The 22,330-nt window shown below is 44.5% G+C and overlaps 2 protein-coding genes across 7 annotated transcripts in view; one reads left to right on the forward strand and one right to left on the reverse strand.

Annotated features, from left to right (window-relative positions):
- Positions 1 to 1,344: 1,344 nt before the first annotated feature.
- On the forward strand, positions 1,345 to 17,975 carry LOC306939108 (uncharacterized protein). 3 transcript variants are annotated; one of them, XM_079523606.1, is made up of 5 exons: positions 1,345 to 1,612; positions 2,490 to 2,634; positions 8,603 to 9,199; positions 9,320 to 9,726; positions 16,761 to 17,975. In XM_079523606.1, exons 1-5 carry the CDS (start codon positions 1,458 to 1,460, stop codon positions 16,831 to 16,833), a joined length of 1,377 nt encoding a protein of 458 aa, XP_079379732.1. In that variant the 5' UTR covers positions 1,345 to 1,457; the 3' UTR covers positions 16,834 to 17,975. The 3 variants fall into 3 exon arrangements, with proteins under 3 accessions (XP_079379732.1, XP_079379731.1, XP_079379733.1); XM_079523607.1 differs by having other exon boundaries at positions 1,347 to 1,612; positions 9,446 to 9,726; XM_079523605.1 differs by having other exon boundaries at positions 1,346 to 1,612; positions 8,603 to 9,726.
- The window catches only part of prkcz (protein kinase C, zeta), a 273,129-nt gene continuing 268,610 nt past the window's right edge, over positions 17,812 to 22,330 (reverse strand). For all 4 annotated transcript variants that reach the window (XM_079523572.1, XM_079523571.1, XM_079523570.1 and 1 more), the window contains one exon: positions 17,812 to 20,858. In XM_079523572.1, coding sequence (XP_079379698.1) covers positions 20,771 to 20,858 — 88 coding nt within the window. In that variant the 3' untranslated portion in view covers positions 17,812 to 20,770. The remainder of the gene's footprint in view (positions 20,859 to 22,330) is intronic.

The raw sequence follows: 22,330 nt of genomic DNA on the forward strand, positions 1-22,330 counted from the left end.
CTATTCGAAAATAGTCTATCTACAAGCTCATATGTGCACAGTAGTGGTGGCGGTGGCTCAGGGGTAGAGTGGCCGGATGGCAACCACAAGGTTCCCAGTTTGAACCCGGGCTCCCCTAGAGTTAGTGTCCTTGAGCAAGACTCTGAACCAAGGTTATAATAGTTAACTAAAACTAACTAAAAAACGAAAACTAGAATTAAAAAAACATTTTAGTTAACTGAAACTAAATAAAAAATAAAAATAAATTAAAAACGATAACTAAACTAAACTATATTGTGTGTTCACAGCTAGCCAGTTTACACTAGCAAACCCGCTCTAAAAACTAACTAAAACAAACTGAATTAGAAAAAAAAAAAGCCAAAACTAACTAAAACTAAACTATAATGAAAAAACCAAAACTATTATAACCTTGCTCTGAACCTGTGCAGGTTAGTGCCTTGCATGGTTTCCGCCGCCATCGGTGTATGAATGTGTGCGTGAATGTGTGAATGTAATGCACATCTCTTCTATGTAAAGCGCCTTGAATAAAGGCACTATATAAATGCACCATTTACAGTGTGCCACGTTTTGTGCTTGCTATTCTTGAAAAAATCTTGACGAGATTATATGAACTTTTTTCAGTTTGATCAAAACTAAAAGTGCATGATCTCCTGAACTTGTAACAGGGATGGGGGTGTCTGTCTGTCTGTCTGTCTGTCTGTCTGTCTATCATGTAGCTCTATTGTTAGTTGCAAGTTGTTTTTATATTGTAGAAGAAATCACAGAAGAACTTCATGAATCATATTGCTTTCAGATTTTGTTTTTTAATAAATAGCCTATAACAATATTTTAATCTTGAATCTAAAGACATTGGCCAAAATATTCACTTTTCGCATTCATCCAAGATTTTGTTTTTGTTTTTAATCAATATTACAGTATTTATTATTTATTATGTATCCATGCTTTACACTGAAACTCTGTGGCACTGGCATGCAGTGAAGAATCAGGGGAGGCATACATACATAAATAAATGCAAATGCTAAAAATATGACTTAACAGTAACAAAATCCCTTTTTGACCAAAAACAGCTATGCATTAAAAGAAGTAGGCTATTTAGACTGTATCTACATGCAGACCTCATTTAATATTCAAATAGCTTTGGCACTTTATGTTAGGGATTCTTGAGATCTTCCTTGTGCCATGCTTGAGAGATATAGGGCATATATAATGAATGAATCAATGAATGAATGAATGAATCATTATATTATTGTCATTATTATTATATAGTTATAGCCTATCATGGTTTGGTATTGATTTTTGAAGGCTGTCTTTGGAGTTTCCCTTGTGGTGTTCTGATTGGGCATCTTATCGTGACGTCGCCACACAAACACGGAAGTTTAGTCTGTCCCATCATTTTCTGCCGCGCGACTTTTGAGAAGCACATTGAACATAAAGAAGAGAAATGAAGATCATTGAAGATGGCAGAAAGATCACATTCCATTTCCAAACTGAAAAGAAAGAAGCTGTCTGTGGACGAGCCCCGAACGGACATACATTCTAAAAACGCGCCGCAGAAGAACAATTCTCCGTTATGTTTCGATGGCACTACAGAGTTGGACAAGTCGACCACGGGGTGTGTTTGTTGCTTTTAATTTGTGCTAAATCTAAATCTAATGTGTAATTGTTTTAAATTTAAGAACAAAGGGGAGTCTAAGTTGCAGACGCTGGAGCAGCTCGGACAGTTTAAGCCTTTATATTCAACTTAAATAATAATAGTGGCTGTCTGGCTGACGTTCCGATCTTGCGATCTTCCTCAGAGTCGTGATTTGTTTATAATTTAACTTTGAGTGTGTAAATATATCAGCCTCACAGCATATATCCACTGTCAGTTGTGTCAATGGTGTTGTGATAGACAACAACATTGGATATATGATGAATATGATGTGATGTGAGAGAAACTGTTGAAAAGTGGCCGCTGTTTCTCCTTTATGTTGCCAATGGGTTCCCAGATTGGACTATACAATATGCCAATATAGCCAATCTATATAATAAATGGACACCGGCGGTACAACTTCAAGTTCTTACCACTGGAGCTCTGTTTATTCCACCGTCTCTGCCTCAGTACCTGACATCCGGTCTGGTGCTTATTATCATAATAAGAAAGACATCCTGCTTTTAGCAGCAGTGGTAATAGTAAATCCTTCACAATAAAGGTCTGAGCAGTACCAAACATTAAAAATAGTCTGTAATATGTTGTATGTATGGCTATGCCCATATTACATTGTATAATATAATATGGTAACCTGGTCATTCCAAGTGTAACCAGGCTTTGTCCAAGTGCAAAAGCTTTTGTACACTCTCAAAGTAAAAACTTTTAAAATCACAAACTAACCTGAAACGCTTTGAAAGGTTAATTGAGTAAAGAACAAGTGACAAACAGAGGTAAAAAGTTGTTCTGTTGTGTGTGAATTATTGTGAACGTGATAACATGATTCTGATGTGATTTCCAGGCCAGTAAGATGGTGGAATCGTAACGACCTGTGTGCATTGGAAAACCTGTGGGCCTTGACATTAAAGTCTGCTCTGTCCAGCCTTGACACTCGTGATGAGTCTGGATCTGTCGTTCCTGATCTTCCAATGGCATCCTCTGCTGTGGTAAGTTCAGCGGGGGAAAGTAACTAGGTACATTTACTCAACATACTGTACTGTACCCAATTAGACCCGAGAACGATTCTACAAATGCCTTCTAAATCCTGACAGTTTTCTGAAAACCCTATGTTTCTATGTCAGCGGTTCTCAAACATGACCCCCAAAAATATGTTATTGGCCGCCGACTCCCATCTGAAAATATGTTGTTCCAGGGACCCCCCCAGAAGCATAGATTTTAGTTAAAAATGTTCGCTCTTAAAGAATATTATATTCAAAGATTTGTGCCACATTTTCACGATTTTTCAATAATAGCAGATCTACAAGCTCGTAGCGTGGCACTCCCCTCTCTATGAGCCTTGTAGATCTGCTATTTTTCAATAGCTAAAGTGTAACATAATGCTTAAAACACCAAAAGGGGTTCCGGTTCAGAATGGGTTAAGTACAGTCTTGGGGTACTGTTACTTTACTTTACTATCTTTTTTACTTTATTTTATCATAGGGAATATATTGCACTTTTTTTTGGATTACTTTGACTTTGGTCCGTTATCTGCCGTATATATATTTGTATGCCAATATGTGTACAATTTTAATACAGGAATTAAAGGAGAATTCCATGCTAGAAGGCTTTCTTACCTTTCTTTGTAGTCGTTACGTCCCCACCAAAGAGGTCCAGGTGTTTTTTTTGTGCAAAAACCCCTTATTGGCTATTTCCCCTACCATAAGCCCTCAATGAATTGCATTGATTTGAATGGGAATTGAATGGGGCTATGGGGTGTTGTGCTAATTTGCTTATTTCCATCGAAATAAGTAGTAAAGTGTGCCGCTTGGGATATTATTTACATTATGAAGGGAGGATATATACAAAAATAATTCCCATTCAATGCAATTCATTTAGGGCTTATGGTATAGTAGGGGAAATAGCCAATAAGGAGCTTTTGCACAAAATAACACCTGGACCTCTTTGGTGGGGACGTAACAACTACAAAGAAAGGTAAGAAAGCCTTTTAGTATGGGATTCTCCTTTTAAGTGGGAGAGACAGGAAGCAGACCTGGAGGTAGCAGAGACGTTGAAATGTTGAGGTTCTCTCTGGGAGTAACAAGGATGGATAGGATCAGGAAGGAGTACACCAGAGGGACGGCTCATGTCAGATGTTTTGGCGATAAAGCCAGAGAGGCCAGACTGAGATGGTTTGGAGTTGGACACGTCGTAGGCCCTCATTTATCAATGGAGTGTAAATTCTGCCTCAAATTCGAGCGTGGGTTTTGCCGTACGTTCATGTCGGCACAGCATTTATGAAGTGATCGCAAACAGCTGTTCCTTGCGTAATTTCGGTCATAGCATTGATAAATGTGACGGCTGAAATCAATCTGGCACGCCCTATGAAATCAAGCCTCGCCCTCGTTTTTGCGACATGAACAACTGCAATGCAACCAAACAACGTATGAAAACCATGATTAAAAAAAAGCCAATAAAAATGTTTCCCCAGTTCGCCTCGCTGTCCGCCTCACCCCCCCCCCCCCCCCCTCCCACACACACACACACGGAGAGAGAGAGATGTGCACACGCAACTTGCAAGCCCAACTCAATGGTCTGTTGTATCTTAAATAAATAAAGATATATTTGTACGAACACCTGCATGAATTAAATAATAGCCGTAGGCCTACCCTACAAGTCTGTTGTCCGTGTACGCGTGTACGCATGCACGCATGCACGCACCTCGAAGGCTACATGACACATCACAGTTGCATCGCCATGAATGGAATACGTTTGTAGGCTACTACCGGTATATTAATTTTACCCATTCGTGCGCAGTGCACGTTAAAGCAGTCATGTAGGTAGGTGTCAGGTGAAGGCGATCCCAGTGAAACGGCTCACTGCTGTGAGTGCTGTGGGTGAGTGATGCCTGCACGTTAATGAGAGATAGCCTGGCAAGGCAGTCATAATCAACGTTTATGGAGTGACTGATGAATGAATCATAAACATATGGATGAAGGCTGGTATGTGCTGGAATATTTAACCCATTCTTGGCGGGAACCCCTTTTGGTGTTAGCATTATGTTATGCTTTAGCTATTGAAAAATAGCAGATCTACAAGCTCATAGCGCGTCACCGAGTGGTGCGCTACGAGCTTGTAGGTCTGCTATTTTTGAAAAATCGAAAAACCACTGACATAGAAACATAGCTTTTTCAGAAAACTGTCAGGATGTAGAAGACATTTTTAGAATCTGATCTCAGGTCAAAATGGGTTAAACAGCGATGCCCATTGCCCGCCACGGACCCATCGCCCCGACACTCAAAAATGATCTGGCATAAGTACTCAGCCTATCTGACCCAGATGACCAGATCTGCCATTTATCTGAATGACTGTTAAAGCACTTTTTTAAATGGGTGAATGTTTAAGCCCCTAACGCTATAGCCTACAATAGCAAATAGGCAAGCTACAGTATATGCTTGTCATTGTCATGCCACTTGGAAATAAAGTCGTGCAGTCTATTTATAAATAAAAAATGTATATTATCACAGGTATTATAGGTGTCTGATGTCACGCTGTGCTCCCGAATCATCTCGCAAGTGAAAGTTGCACATATGCGCTTGCATATATGTTTAGCAGAGCAAGTAGCCAGCACTGTGGTTAAGCATAAACTTGTAACATTGTAAACATGTTAAATTGTTTTTAATTGCTTGTACAGTTGGAAATCTACTACCAATTTTATATGACACATCGTTGATGTATTCCTTTACAATTTGTATACATATACAGTTCTATATTAACATTATAGGAGTGAATACATATTTAGATGCCTGTGACAGCCTGTCAGCTGGTCAGTCAATGCTGCTCCGCTTGTCTACGACAGAAAAACAGGTACAGACAAAGTCAACGACAGCTCCTGAACTGACGTGAATTTTGGTCTGGCGTACGTCCAAGTTCAAAGTCACGCTGGAATGATACATGCCGAAAATTGTGGTGATTCCACCCATTTTGGGGTGTACACCGCATTGATAAATGAGGGCCGTACAGAGGAGGGATTGTGAATATATCGGTAGAAGGATGTTGATGTTGGAACTGCCAGGCAGGAGGCCTAGAGGAAGACCAAAGAGAGGATTGATGGATGTAGTGAAAGAGGACATGATGTTAGTTGGTGTGAGAGAAGAGGAGGCAGAGGTCAGGGTGAGATGGCAGCAGATGATTCGCTGTGGCGACCCCTGAAGGGAAAAGAAGAAGCCTTAGCGGGCATCTTCAATTTACAATTTAGGCATTTAGCAGACGCTCTTAATCCAGAGATATATAATCTTCTGATTATATATCTCACAACATGGGTCCCCCTGACCTCTGATTGAGCAGCTCTGTTATTTATATGTAGACCATTCTTCTATTTCAGTCAGATAACTCTTGAATTTAATTAATATATTTATTGAGCATAACTAAATATATTGAGCACAGATATCCATAAGCAAAATGTTGCCGTCAAGGATCGGTCTCATTTCATTCATTTCCTGTAAGCATGACGACATATAATAAATGATTAGCCAAATAGATCTTACAGGGAATGAAATGGACCCCAGGGAATCGTATAGAAACAGAGCCCATAGGTGGTGGTGACCGGCAGCACAAAACACTTCATAGAGAGAAAAGCACAAGGCAACAGCAGAGCAGCAGCATTGCAAGATGGCAGAGCAGCAGCAAAAATACTGAGCAGGGAGGTTTAAATAGCCCTCCCCCAGTCACCATGTGACTAGCCTCGGTACCAGGCTTTCATTTTCGTCAGCTCAAAAAATGAAAGCCTGGAGGAACGCATTGGCTGCTTTGGGCTAGAAGTGGGAGTCAACCCTTCCGGGTGGGCGTCGCTCCAAATGATGTGACGTAGCACTGCACTAGGGGGGAGATCCAATCAGGATCGGTCAATCAGGATCGGTGAGATCCAATCAGGGTGTGCGCAAATCTCTGCCGCGACCCGTCAGGCTACCATGTGACTGATCAGCCGATCGGAATTGTCAACTCCATTGAGTAGTCTGCCTGAATTAGCTCAGCAGGCTTTGCATCATTATATTAGGAGGATTTTATTGTCCCATTCAACAATATATGTGCATATTTTAAATGATAGTGGATTTTAGATTTGTGTTTTACATTATTTGGATTTTTAGATAGACCACTGCATTTTAGATTTGAAGTTTCATAAGATCGGCAAAATAATTCGGTGTTTTTAAACCTGTGATCATGCTGAAAAGTGTAATAAACAAACGGGATTAGTGGAAAAAGCCACATCTTCCATAAATGTTAAAAATAATAATCTCAAATCAATTTAACTATTTAAAAAAAATAGCAGATCTACAAGCTAACAAGGCATTGCACCATGAGTGAATACTTTATAAAAAGGTTTGCAACCAGTACAGTGGTACATTGGACAATGATGCTAAAAGGATAATGTTTCCACTGTGGCCCTATGTGTTCAATTCATCATGACATACAATAGCGTCCAAGAAATCATCCACAAGAGTAGCATTGTTGTGATCTTGTAGTTCAGCTATTTTCAGCTATTTGCAACAGTTGGTGAGGTTGCATTTCCTTTCAGGGCTCCAATCCCTGCCATAAACTCCTGTCAATGAATCAGACGAAAAGGGAATTGTTCTGGTCCCATGGGCATGTCGCATTCTAAGGAACACGTTGAACGATGAAAATAGCTCGCCGAGTCGCCGGATGCTGAGCTCAGCAAAAAATGACAGCTGCACCGTCCCTCCCAGACTGGCATCGCACACACAGCCTCTGGCGGGAGCCACTGTAGCTCTGTGTGCTCCGGTGGCAGTTCTAGGCCACGCGGCATACTGCACGAACCAATCACTTTGACAGATAGCTGATGCAACCTTGCATTGGCTGAATAATTCACTCCCATGGCCCCTCTCTAAGAAAAGTATTTTATAGGTTTTGGTAGGCCGTTGAGCTAGCATTCTGTAGCTATAGAGTCAGGTTAATGTGACAGACATATGGCGAGGCCGAGAGATGACGTGTGGAGTGGAGGCTGTTGCCAAGAGAGTCACAGGAAATATGTCTTCTGTTTTTTTCTTGACCACTGTCGATCCCATTTTTGTCTTGGTGGAAACTACAAAATGCCCAGTTGAGTGTCTGTCCCTGGCCATATTAAAGGTCCATGCATGTGGTCTGGCATGTTTAGCTGAATGACTCATGGTATACTTGACATTACTAATGAACATTAGTTAGATTTTAGAGGAAGCCACTGGATAACATTCACTGACGTACGATATGAAAACTAGAAAAGTGTGCTCCTCGGAGCACTGGTCTGCCTACCCAGGGTCCGCAAACTTTGGAAGGCAGTCTTAGCCAATTGGAATGGGATCTGAAAAGCAGACGCATACATCTTGATCGCATGACCCCAGAGATAATGTGTACGGATTTCAAAATCTCTAGCTGTAGAAGTAAGAACTGTGTTTTGAAGAAAACCCAGAAATTGTAATCTGGCACAAAGGGGGCCTATAAATTGAGTAATGATCCAAGGATACCAATCTTAGCCAAGATTGTGTACCGATTTGCGTCATGATTGGACAAAATCTGTAGGAGTAATGCCAACACGGCCAGCTGGTGGTGCTATAACAGGCAAAAGAAAAGTGTGTGTACACAGTTTCACGCTGATCGGTCCAACAGTGCCAGAGATTAGCTGTACACACACACACACACACACACACACACACACACACACACACACACACAACCACACAATGGCTGCTCACTGCTCCAAGTGATTATAGGATAGGTAAATGCACAGGACAATGTATGTGCAAATAAATACACAGTGACATAAACCCACCTAATTGTTTGTATTATTATTAGGGCAGAAACTATCTTGTTAATGATTGTTATTCGAGAATTGTGTAGCTACATTCTGAACTCCCCAGCCTTTACATGGAATCTTTCTTCCTAATACTGTAATCTCTGAACTGTTTGACATTTCTGTCATCTTAGACGCCCACAGCAGCAGACCAGTTGGGGAAGTGGCGGTGGCCGGGCCTCGGTGAAGAAGTTCCTCCCTTCCCCGAACTCTCCAACGCCATTCCGGGGCCTTCACCTCCTCCAGACTCCCGGTGTGTCAACGACGCCACCCCAGAGGAGGTCCACCTCCCCACCAACGAGGGACAATCGCCCCACAGCCCTGGCTCTCCTCCTTCATCTTCCCCCGGAGAGGTCGACCCACAGCAGAGGACCGCTGGCACGTCCCATGGTGTCCCATGCCCAAAGAGACTCGGGACACCAGATGACCGGGGTCATGCGACGTCCAGCAAAGCGTCACAACAAAGGAAAAGCTCTGAGCGGGCGCCCTGCAGAGTGTTAGCCAAAAGCCGTGCGGCAAGCACCAAGGAGGGCCAGACCTCCATGCAAAGCTGGATGAAGGTGCCACCACCGCCCCAACAACCCGGGATCACTGGGACGGGGGGCGGAGACGGGGAGAGCTTGATGAGAGTGACCAAAAGGCCGGCGCCCGCGTGCCAGAGGGAGAACACGGACAGCTGCCCTCCTCTGCGGCAGGGGCAAGGGGTCGATGAGAGAAGTGTGGAGGGCAAGGTGGTGCCGAGGCCGTCTGGGAGCAGTGGAGAGGGCAGTGGTGGAGAGAGACTGCAGAGCAAGGCGGTGCCGTCTGGGAGCAGTGGAGAGGGCCGTGGTGGAGAGAGACTGCAGAGCAAGGTGGTGGCGGGGCCGTCTGGGAGCAGTGGAGAGGGCCGTGGTGGAGAGAGACTGCAGAGCAAGGCGGTGGCGGGGCCGTCTGGGAGCAGTGGAGAGGGCCGTGGTGGAGAGAGACTGCAGAGCAAGGCGGTGGCGGGGCCGTCTGGGAGCAGTGGAGAGGGCCGTGGTGGAGAGAGACTGCAGGGCAAGGTGGTGGCGGGGCCGTCTGGGAGCAGTAGAGAGGGCCGTGGTGGAGAGAGACTGCAGAGCAAGGTGGTGGCGGGGCCGTCTGGGAGCAGTGGAGAGGGCAGTGGTGGAGAGAGGCTGCAGGGCAAGGTGGTGGCGGGGCCGTCTGGGAGCAGTGGAGAGGGCCGTGGTGGAGAGAGACTGCAGAGCTGTCCCATGTGTCTGGTGGCATTTCCTGCCGGGTAAGTGTTCAAAGAAGGATAACCAGTATAACTAGTATTAACCAGCTAAGCCAGTGGTTCCCAAACCTTTTAGCTCGAGACCCAAAAGAGACATTGGAGGCGCAAGACGGAGATCACCGTGCACGGTCAGTTGCCCGAGACGGAGATTGATAAAAACGACGGAGATTAATGATATCAAAACCGGTCGCATCGCTCCACAGCCTAGGAACGCTTGTTGCCCAATCCTCGGTGTTGCACAATAGTGACACGTCATCGAAAATGTTCCCTGCCTGTTTAGCGGACGACAACGGAAATCTTAAAACATTCATAACTCGCGATCTAAATCGTCCCGTCTAATTATGAAAAAATATCCTGTGTTTGACGGCCCTCCGCGGTCCAGTCGCTAGTCGCGATAGATTTATTCTTACCTCCCGTTGTTGTCGGTCGACTCTAGAGTGGTGTGGCTATTGTTAGCTGCTACACAGACATTCACAACAACTTCCGGTCCGCCGGTAAAAGTGGTCCGGGCGCTATAAACGATGGGCACATTTTATTAATGGATTAAATAGGCCCGAGCCCTCAAGGTGTTAACTAGTGAAAATAGCACAAGCTCATAACGCGTCATTTTGGGGTTTTTTTTGGGGTACAATAAATCAATGGACTTATTTTATTATTATTATGTTTTTCTTTCGCTTATTTCTTTCTTTGCTCATAAACTCGTGTTAACTACATGAGCTATATGACTGTCAAACTTGGAAGTGCTGCACGAAATGATAGATTTTTCATATCCATTCGTTTTTCCTGCTCTTGTTTTCATTTCCAGTTGTACTTATTTTCCCACCGTTTAATGTATTTCACTACAGAGATGAATTGCGGCCACCCAGCCACCGAAGGAGGTTCTGTTATCTCTTAATCTCAATTACGTTCAAATATACGCTAACCACTATCAACTTACCGTCCCTCTTTTGGATACGTCATAGGCGAAATTTGTCAAAAATAGCGCAATTAGCCGATCTACAGGATCACAACGTGTTTGCATTATTCATCGTATGATAAATAGGGCTTATATGTGTTTAATTCAGCCTCCCGCCTGAGTTGGCTGCAGTTACAAGTTGCCCTCCCCCACCTCCCCACACACCCAATGGATTGGTTACACATTCCACTAAGCACCTCTGTGTGTTGTTGTGGAGTATTGCGTTTTCTCATTGACTTCCCACATGTAAACTTGACATATCCCTGATTGCGTAAGACCCTCCCAGACTGAGAGAGTAGTCCATCAACAAGCGGGGGAGAGGAGAGGAGAGGGTCGGCCTCGAGAGCAAGACGGTCAATTATTCATCGGAACGGGTCAAAAAGTCAATTTGGAGCGAGGCGGACTTGTTGAGTGTAGGTGACGAGGTTAGCTGGAGCTGGAGCTGGAGCTTCGGGCCAGGAGCAGTGTTGGGTTTTGTATCGATTAAGACAGTTTTAGTCTCAGTAAGTATATCATAAGATTTTAGTCGATTAAATCTACAGATGATTTAGTCGACTAAAATGTATTTTGGCGGGCCTTGATGCCGTAGTAATGACTGATTTCACACTTGCTGAAAATAGCCAATCTACAAGTTCACAACGCGTCACATTTCAGTCTTGTTTTTATTTGTTTATTTAGTCTTAGTTTTAGTCATCATATAGCTTAGTTTTCATTTAGTTTCCATTTAGTTCGTCAGTGAAAACAAAAAGGTAGTCGACGAACATTTTTTGTCATAGTATTAGTTGAGGAAATCAACACTGGCCGGGAGTCTCTCTCTCTCTCTCTCTCTCTCTCTCTCTCTCTCTCTCTCTCTCTCTCTCTCTCTCTCTCTCTCTCTCTCTCTCTCTCTCTCTCTCTCTCTCTCTCTCTCTCTCTCTCTTTTCCCCCCGTCCGTCCATTTCTGTCCCTTCTCTGAACAGGCCGGCCTTTGTGTTGCAATGGTGGTGGGTTCTGGCCCGGCCCCGCACATCTTTAGCCAGCCCATGTGTACCTTGGCCCTGGCCGCACAACCTGGCTTTACTCTCCCTGAGCCTCTCTCCCTGGGTCACCACCACAGACAATGGCTACTTCTGTACGCAGCAATACACCGAGAGGGACGGAAGAGAGGCCTGGAAGAGAAAACAGGGGATCCCTTTTTCCGTCCATCCACTTCTCTTTCGTCTTTCTCATTCAGTGCAAAGACAAACAAATGTCACAGTCCCATGTATACGTCTCGTGAATAACGGTAATTATTCACCATTTTCAAGGGTTATATTTTGTACAATCTGGGAACGGCAAAAAAATAAGAAAAAACAGCACACAGCGTTTATTTCCATTTTAATTTGCCTCTGGGGGCACCGGCCAATAGAGTGTCGCAGTCCCGCCCCTTACCATGGACCAGGAAATGATTCTCCGTTAATTTTCCTCATAGACATTTCAGAAAGTATTTATTTAAAGACGTTTACGCCGCGGACAAAGCCAGCTCGAGTTGTGACAAATCATGACAACAAACACAATTTTTGGGGCCGAAAAAATAATTAGAAAGAAGAAAAAAAACGGCAGGTTACAACACTTTTTTTGTTGTTTTTCTTCTTTGTAATTATTTGTTTGGTCCAAAATATTGTTTGTGTTGTCATGAGTTGTCACGACTCGAGTTGGCTTTGTCCGTGGCGTAACCGTCTTTAAATAAATACTTTCTGAAATGTCTATGGGAAAAATCATAGAGTATATATATAATAGAGACTGAACTGGCGCGAAGCTCCGCCCCCCCAGCTATTCATGTCAGTGGAAGTTGCTCAGTGGCGTTTTGAAGCACCCGGAAGACTGCCGGAAGTACCGTCTCAGAGCGTCTACTTCCGCATTTGACCACCAAATTTTGGTGGTCAAATGCGGAAGTGCAACCGAGCGCTCAATGTTAAAGCCCAGCTGCACGGGGTTTCCCGGTCATGAATCCACGGGTCCGCCTGTAGTCCCTCCTCCTACCACTAGGGAGGAGAGCTTCAACGTTGGAAAGTCTGCCTGCCCCCTTGGGAAAAATGCATTGGGATTCATTTCCTGGTCCATGGTAGGGGGCGGGACTGCGACGCTCTATAGAATGTGGATAACAGGATGTTGGCCCGGTTGGCCCGCCCTCCTCTTCCGGGGCGCCCTTCTAGTAGGGCGCCTATGTTTTCATTCCCACTAACAACAATGTATACACGATTACACGTTCTGAATGCCCCTGCAGACAGATTCAGTAGCGCAGCTTTGAATTTGTTCTTGAGAGATTTTGTAAGGCAAACATGGCAAACGTAAGTAAGCACTCCATTTCCACACAGAGAATGGAATGTTGATTTAACTCTTAAAGTTTGCGACGGGTGGATCGATATTCCAGAGGTAAAAGAACACTCCAGATGTTTGCTGCGTGGAGATGTAAGCTTTGGAAGCATACTCTTCACATGTTAACCCTGTAATAGCCTCGGAAACACAGACGGATATATTTCTACTTGCAAAAAAGAGATTTCAACCTTACTACTACTTTTTACTACTAGGACTTAAAGTTTTTTGCACATTTATAATAATTATGAAAATAATAATAATAAAAAAAATTACATTTGGGGGATATCTTTCACAATAATAAATAAAACATGTTCTAGACATTCTAATGATCACAAAAAACATTTGTGTGAATTTCAGCCTCTGTGGTGGGTATTTATATGCAAATATCTTAATATCATGACCAATTGCAATTGCAATGAACTTCAATGATGATGTTTAGGTGAAAAAAAAATAAAAATAGGTTGTATTATTGCAACGCTGGGTGTTACAGGGTAAAATAAGTATTATTGCAGCAAGACCCTGTTTACCAGACAGTGCAGAGAATATGAATGCATCCAATACATTTTCAGAGTTAAATTAACACAGGAGGTTAAAGTGTGGAGTGAGGGGGTATGAAAGGGTAAGCGCCTGCAGCGCGATTCCCAGACTGCAGAAGGGCATCGTCTAAAAACATTTCTTCTCCTCGACAACCCTGACCCACCCCCCTGACCGTCTCTCTGTATCCTAAAGAGACCCTCTCCATCCACCCTGACCCACCCATCTCTCTCTCTGTATCCTAAAGAGACCCTCTCCATCCACCCTGACCCACCCATCTCTCTCTCTGTATCCTAAAGAGACCCTCTCCCTCCACCCTGACCCACCCCCCCCCCCCCCGTCTCTCTCTCTGTATCCTAAAGAGACCCTCTCCCTCCACCCTGACCCACCCCCCCCCCCCCCGTCTCTCTCTCTGTATCCTAAAGAGACCCTCTCCCTCCACCCTGACCCACCCCCCCCACCCATCTCTCTCTCTGTATCCTAAAGAGACCCTCTCCCTCCACCCTGACCCACCCCCCCTCCCGTCTCTCTCTCTGTATCCTAAAGAGACCCTCTCCCTCCACCCTGACCCACCCCCCGCCCATCTCTCTCTCTGTATCCTAAAGAGACCCTCTCCCTCCACCCTGACCCACCCATCTCTCTCTGTATCCTAAAGAGACCCTCTCCTTCCACCCTGACCCACCCCCCCTTCTCTCTGTATCCTAAAGAGACCCTCTCCCTCCACCCTGACCCACCTCGTCTCTCTCTCTGTATCCTAAAGAGACCCTCTCCCTCCACCCTGACCCACCTCGTCTCTCTCTCTGTATCCTAGAGACCCTCTCCCTCCACCCTGACCCACCTCGTCTCTCTCTCTGTATCCTAGAGACCCTCTCCCTCCACCCTGACCCACCCCCCCGCCCGTCTCTCTCTGTATCCTAAAGAGACCCTCTCCTTCCACCCTGACCCACCCCCCCGCCCATCTCTCTCTCTCTGTATCCTAAAGAGACCCTCTCCCTCCACCCTGACCCACCCCCCCGCCCATCTCTCTCTCTCTGTATCCTAAAGAGACCCTCTCCCTCCACCCTGACCCACCTCGTCTCTCTCTCTGTATCCTAAAGAGACCGTCTCCCTCCACCCTGACCCACCTCGTCTCTCTCTCTGTATCCTAGAGACCCTCTCCCTCCACCCTGACCCACCTCGTCTCTCTCTCTGTATCCTAGAGACCCTCTCCCTCCACCCTGACCCACCCCCCCGCCCATCTCTCTCTCTCTGTATCCTAAAGAGACCCTCTCCCTCCACCCTGACCCACCCCCCTGCCCGTCTCTCTCTGTATCCTAAAGAGACCCACCCCCCCTTCTCTCTGTATCCTAAAGAGACCCTCTCCCTCCACCCTGACCCACCCCCCCTTCTCTCTGTATCCTAAAGAGACCCTCTCCCTCCACCCTGACCGTCTCTCTCTCTCTGTATCCTAAAGAGACCCTCTCCCTCCACCCTGACCCACCCCCCCCCCCCATCTCTCTGTATCCTAAAGACACCCTCTCCCTCCACCCTGACCCACCCCCCCCCCACCCATCTCTCTGTATCCTAAAGAGACCCTCTCCCTCCACCCTGACCCACCCCCACCCCCCGCCCATCTCTCTGTATCCTAAAGAGACCCTCTGCCTCCACCCTGACCCACCCCCCGCCCATCTCTGTATCCTAAAGAGACCCTCTGCCTCCACCCTGACCCACCCATCTCTCTCTCTCTGTATCCTAAAGAGACCCTCTCCCTCCACCCTGACCCACCCATCTCTCTCTCTCTGTATCCTAAAGAGACCCTCTCCCTCCACCTCTCTGTATCCTAAAGAGACCCTCTCCCTCCACACTCGGTGCTCTCCAGGAAAGAGGAGGAAAGTTGCAGATAGACGTCACAGGGGGGGAGATATTCTCTCCCTTCTATACCCGGTCCCTGGGCTAAGTAAAAAATGCATGAGACCCAAAATGTGAAGGAACGGGTCTCAGTGGGAGAGTGAGGCAGTGGGTCTTACACTGCTGAATTTTCAATGTCTAGAATAGAAGGACAAAAAATAAAATAAATCCTTCCTCACCAGACTGTCAGAAGACTGGGAATCTGCACTCCTCTACAACCAAGAACACATGATGCCCAAGGGGGAAATGGGGTAGTTTCAGTATAGCCAGTTTTACAGTATATGCAGAGACACGGACAGAATTTGAATGTACGTATATATACAAAGTATGAGTAGAATTACACAGTATGCAGCGTGATGAGTGTATTGTAACCACCTGGATGTGAACCCTGATCTCCCCTTATAGTATATATGAATAGAGACGGCACCCGAGTTCTCCTCCCATCCACTTGCATTAAATTGCTCAAAAGCGCATGAGGTGATTTCACTCCTCCTTCCGGGTAGGAACAGAGTGCATTCTGGGATGGATTGGACACAAACACATGAACGTGCTGGCCGTTGACTATCATTGCACGCGTTCACGTATGAAACGGCGTTCACGTGTCATCATGAACGTGCGCAATGATAGTCAACGAACCAGCGCGTTGTGTTTGGGTCCAAACTGCAATACCAAATTCGGCCACTATATCCATTTCACCTTTATTCATATATACATATATAAGGATCTCCAACGCAGCGGGAAGCCAAAATATCTACCGCTCAACCAATGGGGAATGTTCCCCGGCCTGGCTAAGGAAGCTAATTGGGCTTGTTGGCTACAGGCAGGGCTAACTGTGTTACATAAACACCATGTATACGGATTAGGGCTGGAGCAGTTAATCAAATGTACTATTCCATTTAATCGATTATAAAAAATAAATACGATTTTTAATACAATTATTTTCGTTTTTTCCTTGTGGTTAATGTGGTAAGACAAAGTATAAAATCGTATTACGTGTTTAATCAGACTCATTTATTTAGTCCGTTATTTAAAAATAGATTGTATGTGTGAACAATTCGAATAATCAATTTTTTGTCCATAAGTGGGGATAACCAAAACCACGAGGGACAACTATAGGTTTATTTATTTCAACATAATATATCCCATAACGTCACGTCAAACTTCCCTCATAGACTGTGTGTGTGTGTGTGTGTGTGTGTGTGTGTGAGTGTGTGAGTGTGTGAGTGTGTGAGTGTGTGAGTGTGTGAGTGTGTGAGAGTGAGAGAGAGAGAGAGACTGTTCAAGGCTAATATGAGAGTCTCTCTCCCTGTGCCTCTATCTCCAGGTCCGTGCAGATGGACATGGACAGCCATCTGGCCCAGTGTCTGTCAGAGATGACCATGGACATGACCTGGTGAGGGAGAAGACGTGGGCTGTCACCCAGGGGAGAAGTAACCCCTGTGTCCGACACCCAGCGGTGACCGGCCATGCATGGCCAGAGAGAGCTCTTGGTGTGCAGAACACAACATGGCAGTGTTGGGGGGGGTACTGTTTTATATCTTTATAGCTTCGCTAACCGCAGGCCGTGGTGGAAAAAATAGTCAAATGTTTTGCATTTTACATTACATTTCTAACAAATAAATACAATACTTTAACCCATTTTGACCTGAGATCAGATTCTAAAAATGTCTTCTACATCCTGACAGTTTTCTGAAAAAGCTATGTTTCTATGTCAGTCGTTCTTCGATTTTTCAAAAATAGCAGACCTACAAGCTCGTAGCGCGCCACTCGGTGGCGCGCTATGAGCTTGTAGATCTGCTATTTTTCAATAGCTAAAGCATAACATAATGCTAACACCAAAAGGGGTTCCCGCCCAAAATGGGTTAAGCAAATAACATGTAAAAATATGACATTACATCATGTTGTATAAAGATATATATTAGAGTCTGGATAGAGAAAATAATCTGTACATTTCCCACGTTCCTGCATCTATAGGCTAGATGGAATTGATTTGAGATGATCTCAAGGGGCTACAAAATGAACCTAAAGTCTACACAATGTGGAATGTGTCTACTTGTGAGACCCTCACAAGACCCTCTTGTGAGACCCCTCTTGTTGTAAATATGTAATTTATATCCGTTTGGAGCAAACATTTCAATTCTCCTCATGTAAACACACAGGGAGTGGGGTTAAATCAGCGTTTGCAAATGTATTTCTTCTCGTTATTTCTGTGTTGAATCATTAATTAATTATCGGAGATCTAACGCTCCAGATTTCCTGGTTTGTTGCAAAGCCAATTCCCAGATGTAAAAAGCAGACTAATATTTAGCATTTGCATTTATTTATTTCTTTGCCACCGCCTGCAGAGAGAGAGAAGAAAAAAAAGCATGACTCTGTTCACGGAAAACCAGTATCATTTTTAATAATTACAGATATTTACAAAGATGCGTTAAAGCAGAATTAAGCACATCCAACCAGCAAATGTTAGAACAAAATAAATCATGGACCGAGAAATTTTTGTTTGTTTTTTGTTTTTTAAATAAAGGTTCGTTCTTCCTCATTTTGAATGGCCTTCATTGTAGTGTATTACGATTTCAAGGACTCCCAGCTCTTCCTTTGGTCCCTCAAGAAAAGAATGTCACAAATGTATGTCCTGGCGTACAAAAAGACTTCACAAGTCATAAAACAAAAATGTTGGCATTCATGAAATGCAGCAAATTAGAATGGCATTGGTAAAAGGTGGGGACTCCCCCTTAATATTGAAGTGATTTTCCAGCTGTGTGCATTCTCATGGGTGTGACTAATTACTGACTACACAACTGCCTTTTATTATCTCTCCTCTCTCTTCTTTCCATATCTTAGCCATCCATCCTTAGTTTCTCTTCCTTGCCTATAGTGGCCCTCCAGCTAACCGAGACCCTTTGACTCGAGACCCGTCTAATTAATCCTATTATGCCGTTATCAAATGAGCACGGGTCAGATTTGATCAAATAATCCCTGCTCCAAAAGGGATCTCCTCAATTTCTTCGAGGAAGTGCACAAATGTTGGGAGTCTCGAAAAGATCACATGTTCTGCCCAGGGAACCGTCTGAGGCAGATTGTTATTTCTGTTAATGGGGAAAAACAGTTATCAGTGCCGCTTATTTGAAAGATAACTTTGCAGCTGTGCATGCTTTGTATACCAGATTTCATCATAAAGCCCTTCCTTAAGCCATGACAGGGTTCCGTGTGCATATAAAACACCGGAACAGTGGCTTCTGAGGGACGCAGCCTGCTGTAGTCGTTTGAATGCCAGCGCATCTCTGCCTGGGATGTGTATTTTGAAGAGTTTTATGTTCAGAGACCCAGCAGCACACACCTTTTATCATAATGCTGTCTCACATAATCACCCTACTGCAGTGGTTCTCAACCTTTTTTCACCAAACACCACCTCAGAAAATATTTGGCTCTCCGGTATACCACCATTATGACGTTAAAATACGTCAAACAAATACAGTAGCGTATCCCTAACCTATCCCATCCTATTCACACAGGAGGGCGATTTGAACAGCACTAACTTGTGCTGGGACCTCAACACCGGCCTGGATGTCAACTCATTTCACTGGAGCAATAGTGCTGTAGGTCCGTCTGACTCCTAGACGTCTACCACTGCACTTTTTACATGCAGCTGCTGCTGGACAAAATATTGTCCTTACACTTTTATAGTTCCATTTTAAGCCACTGCGTTGCCACCGTTTAGTTTGTTGTGATCCGTGAACGCAGATTTCTGGTACCACTAAGGTTGAGAATCACTGCCCTACTGGACGGTCACCATGATGATACCACCAGTTCCAGACAATGTCTGTTTTGGTTAGTTTCATCACTTAAGCCCTATTGTATTTTAATCACTTAAGCCCTATGGTGTTTCGTGGGCAGACCACGAAACACCTGGCGCCGTGACCTGGATGCAGATGTGAAGAGATCTGGCCACACATGGGGGACAGCTGGAGAAAATGGCCCAGGACCGGGATGTCTGGAGAGCTCTTGTTCGTGCCCTATGCCCAAAGTTGGGCTATAGGCGTTAAGTAACCTATTGTATACATTTTTAAGATGGTGTCACAAGGGGGTGGAAATAGCTAAACTACAAGCTCACAAGCTGACGCTTTGTGAGCTTTTAGATCTGTTTTCCTTTTCTTTTTTTAAACATGTTTGCCCGTCTCCAAAATGGGAACGCAAGGATTAATGTGGTTAAACGACGCTTGTTCATTGAAAAATGAGTCGGTACCAAACGGAAAAAAGACTGATTATGTAATTATATTCTTTTGTGATTCTTCAGCGACGTGTTAAAAGTTGTAAGATCCTGTAATGTTTCTGCCAGGACTGGCAGAACCCACTATGATCCATAACTATCATTCCATTAATAAGATTTGTATGGCATAGTCTAAATGTGTTTCCAGTTGGTGTTCACCAACTGTTCCCACCAGTAAAGACATTTGATTTGATTTTTAAAAAGAGATAAGTGCAATCAGACACATGGTTAATAGGTGGATCTTTGAGGCACTTCTTAAATAAAAAGCTGTCTCCCAGTGAGTGTTTTTTCCCATTGCACATGAAAACCAACCGCTGGGGAATAATAATAAAAAAAGAAAGTCCATGGTCATGGATGAAAATGTGCCACTTGCATCAATAAAAAGGCATCGTCAATTTTGGATTCGCTACCTACATTATAATACACAATAATAACTTACCACTTATTTTTCCTTTGTCATTTTACATTCTCGTTTCACTAGATGTGCGACCCCCCTCCTAGTTAGGGAAAAAAAACAAGAATTGGCAAAAAGTGCACATACATTTTTCAAGTTCTGAGAGTAGAACTGTCATATTCATCCAGGGATGCGAGGAGGGTTCGAACCTGTTTATGATGGCACACTGAATGAAGTAGCTCTCTGTTCAGACTGCAAAGCCAGACGTGCGTCGACACAAAGATGGAAATTCAGGGAGGGGGGGGGGGGAGAGTCAAAAGGGAGGAAGACAAAAAAAAGACAAAAAAGGGGAAGACAACATAACTCCGTTTTGGGGAATGTTCATGTGTAGTCCAGTGTTTATCTTTATTTATTTTTTTCCCCCCACCGAAAACGAGCTTGGTGGTACCCCCACCAGAATAATGCAGATCCACAGCGAAACAAGTTCTTTATACTTGCATTTTTGCCCTCAAGTCTTGCTCACAGGTCACCAGGACTTAAAAGTCCTCCCTGTTGGCCTGTCCCTCCTCTTCCTCCTCCACTTTAGAGAGTTGGCTAGCGAGTCAGTTTTGGCTGAGACGGCAGCATGGACAGACAGTAGGTGGGCGAAAAAGAGGAAGCGAGTCTCTCTCCCTCATACAGACTCCTCTGTGGATAGCAGCAGGGGGTTGATGTATTCAAATCCCTCGAACTCCGACTGGTCTATTCTCTTGATGACGTCCCTGAAGAGAGATGGGGGAGAGAGCGAGAGATGGGAGTCATTCCAACACGAAAAATTTAGAGCAAAAAAAAAAAGCCCAGAGCCTTCCGCAGTTAGTCAGAACCTAGATACGAGGGTGGATTCATTGTGGGCCTGCAGTGTGCAGTAGGTTGTTGCCTGATATTAACCACTTAGAGCACAATGACACTTTTGTAGAGGTTTGGGTTGTGTGGTAATATTAGCGAGCCACCTTCAATAGTTGCTCCATGGATTAGAAATTCATTCAATTCATTATTAATCCAAAACAATCTCTGTAACAGTATTACACATTGCAGTGAGCTAAACGGCTTGCAACATTCTGTGCAATCTCTTCTACTATCGGTAGCCGCCAAATATGGCGAAGACGCCGTTACTTGTACCCCTGAAGGGTGTGTGGGTATTTGTCCGGGATTTGCTGATTGCACTCTGTACAGCACCTTGTCAATATCTGTGTCCTTGTATTGTATCTCTTATGTGGACATAAATAAATGATTAAAGTGTGTGTGTGTGCGTGCGTGCGTGCGTGCGCAAAAAGCATGGGAATACATCACATATATAAAAAGCATTTATCAAGAAACATGCGTAAGCTAAGAACGTAACTAGAACATATCTATATATAATGACACTATACATATAAGCTATACATATATATTATACTATGCTGTACTGTTATTGTGCTGTCTACATGACATGCTATCTAAGTCTAAAAAGTGCTGTCTAAGGGGGTAGGGTAAGTGCTATGGGCCATGGTGGAGTCTGAAAAGGTGGGTTTTCAAACTACGGCGGAAGATCGGGAGTGATGCTGCAGTTCTGATTGCAACGGGAAGTGCATTCCACAGTTTTGGGGCCAGAAGGGAGAAGAGTTTGGGACGTGTGGAGCGTTGTCCCGGCGTTTTTAGTGAGGGTACTTCCAGCTTCCCTGCGTTGGCTGATCTGAGTGCGCGGGAGGGTTTGTAGGGTTCAATCATGCTTGCAAGATACCTTTGGTTGCTTTAAATGCCAGCATCAGAGTTTTGTATTCTGTGCGGGCAGCGACCGGGAGCCAGTGCCAGGCAACAGTGCAGCACTATCTCTCTCTCTCCGTTTCTGGCACAACAGCGCCACTTTTGGTACTCATTGGTACTGGTGCTCATAGTCTCATAGTCACATAGTCACACACATAGTCACACACAAACACGGTTGAACAACACAAACACGGTTGAACACGGACATTGCTGTTCCTTGGAGTGGTTGCACCACTCAAAAATAGCCGATCTACAAACTCACATCATGTTGTGTTTTAACACGTTGTGAGGTTTTAGATTTGCTATTTTCGCCAGATCTTCTCCCCCCAGAGTAGAATACTACGGTTCATGCGGTTGAAACCCTATTTTATACGTCGTTATACGACGGTGTCACGTGGTGAAAATAGTTGATCTCCAAGCACACAATAGGTCGCATCGTGACCTATTGATG

This window comes from Electrona antarctica, assembly GCF_951216825.1.
Source record: "Electrona antarctica genome assembly, chromosome: 2".
NCBI lineage: Eukaryota > Metazoa > Chordata > Actinopteri > Myctophiformes > Myctophidae > Electrona > Electrona antarctica.

Bases quoted from the DNA above. Each gene is read 5' to 3' on its own strand.
- LOC306939108 (XM_079523605.1), top strand. From the start codon at position 1,458: ATGGCAGAAAGATCACATTCCATTTCCAAACTGAAAAGAAAGAAGCTG. The intron at 1,613-2,489 runs GTGTGTTTGTTG...TGTGATTTCCAG, and splicing joins TTGGACAAGTCGACCACGGG to GCCAGTAAGATGGTGGAATC. The intron at 2,635-8,602 runs GTAAGTTCAGCG...CTGTCATCTTAG, and splicing joins CAATGGCATCCTCTGCTGTG to ACGCCCACAGCAGCAGACCA.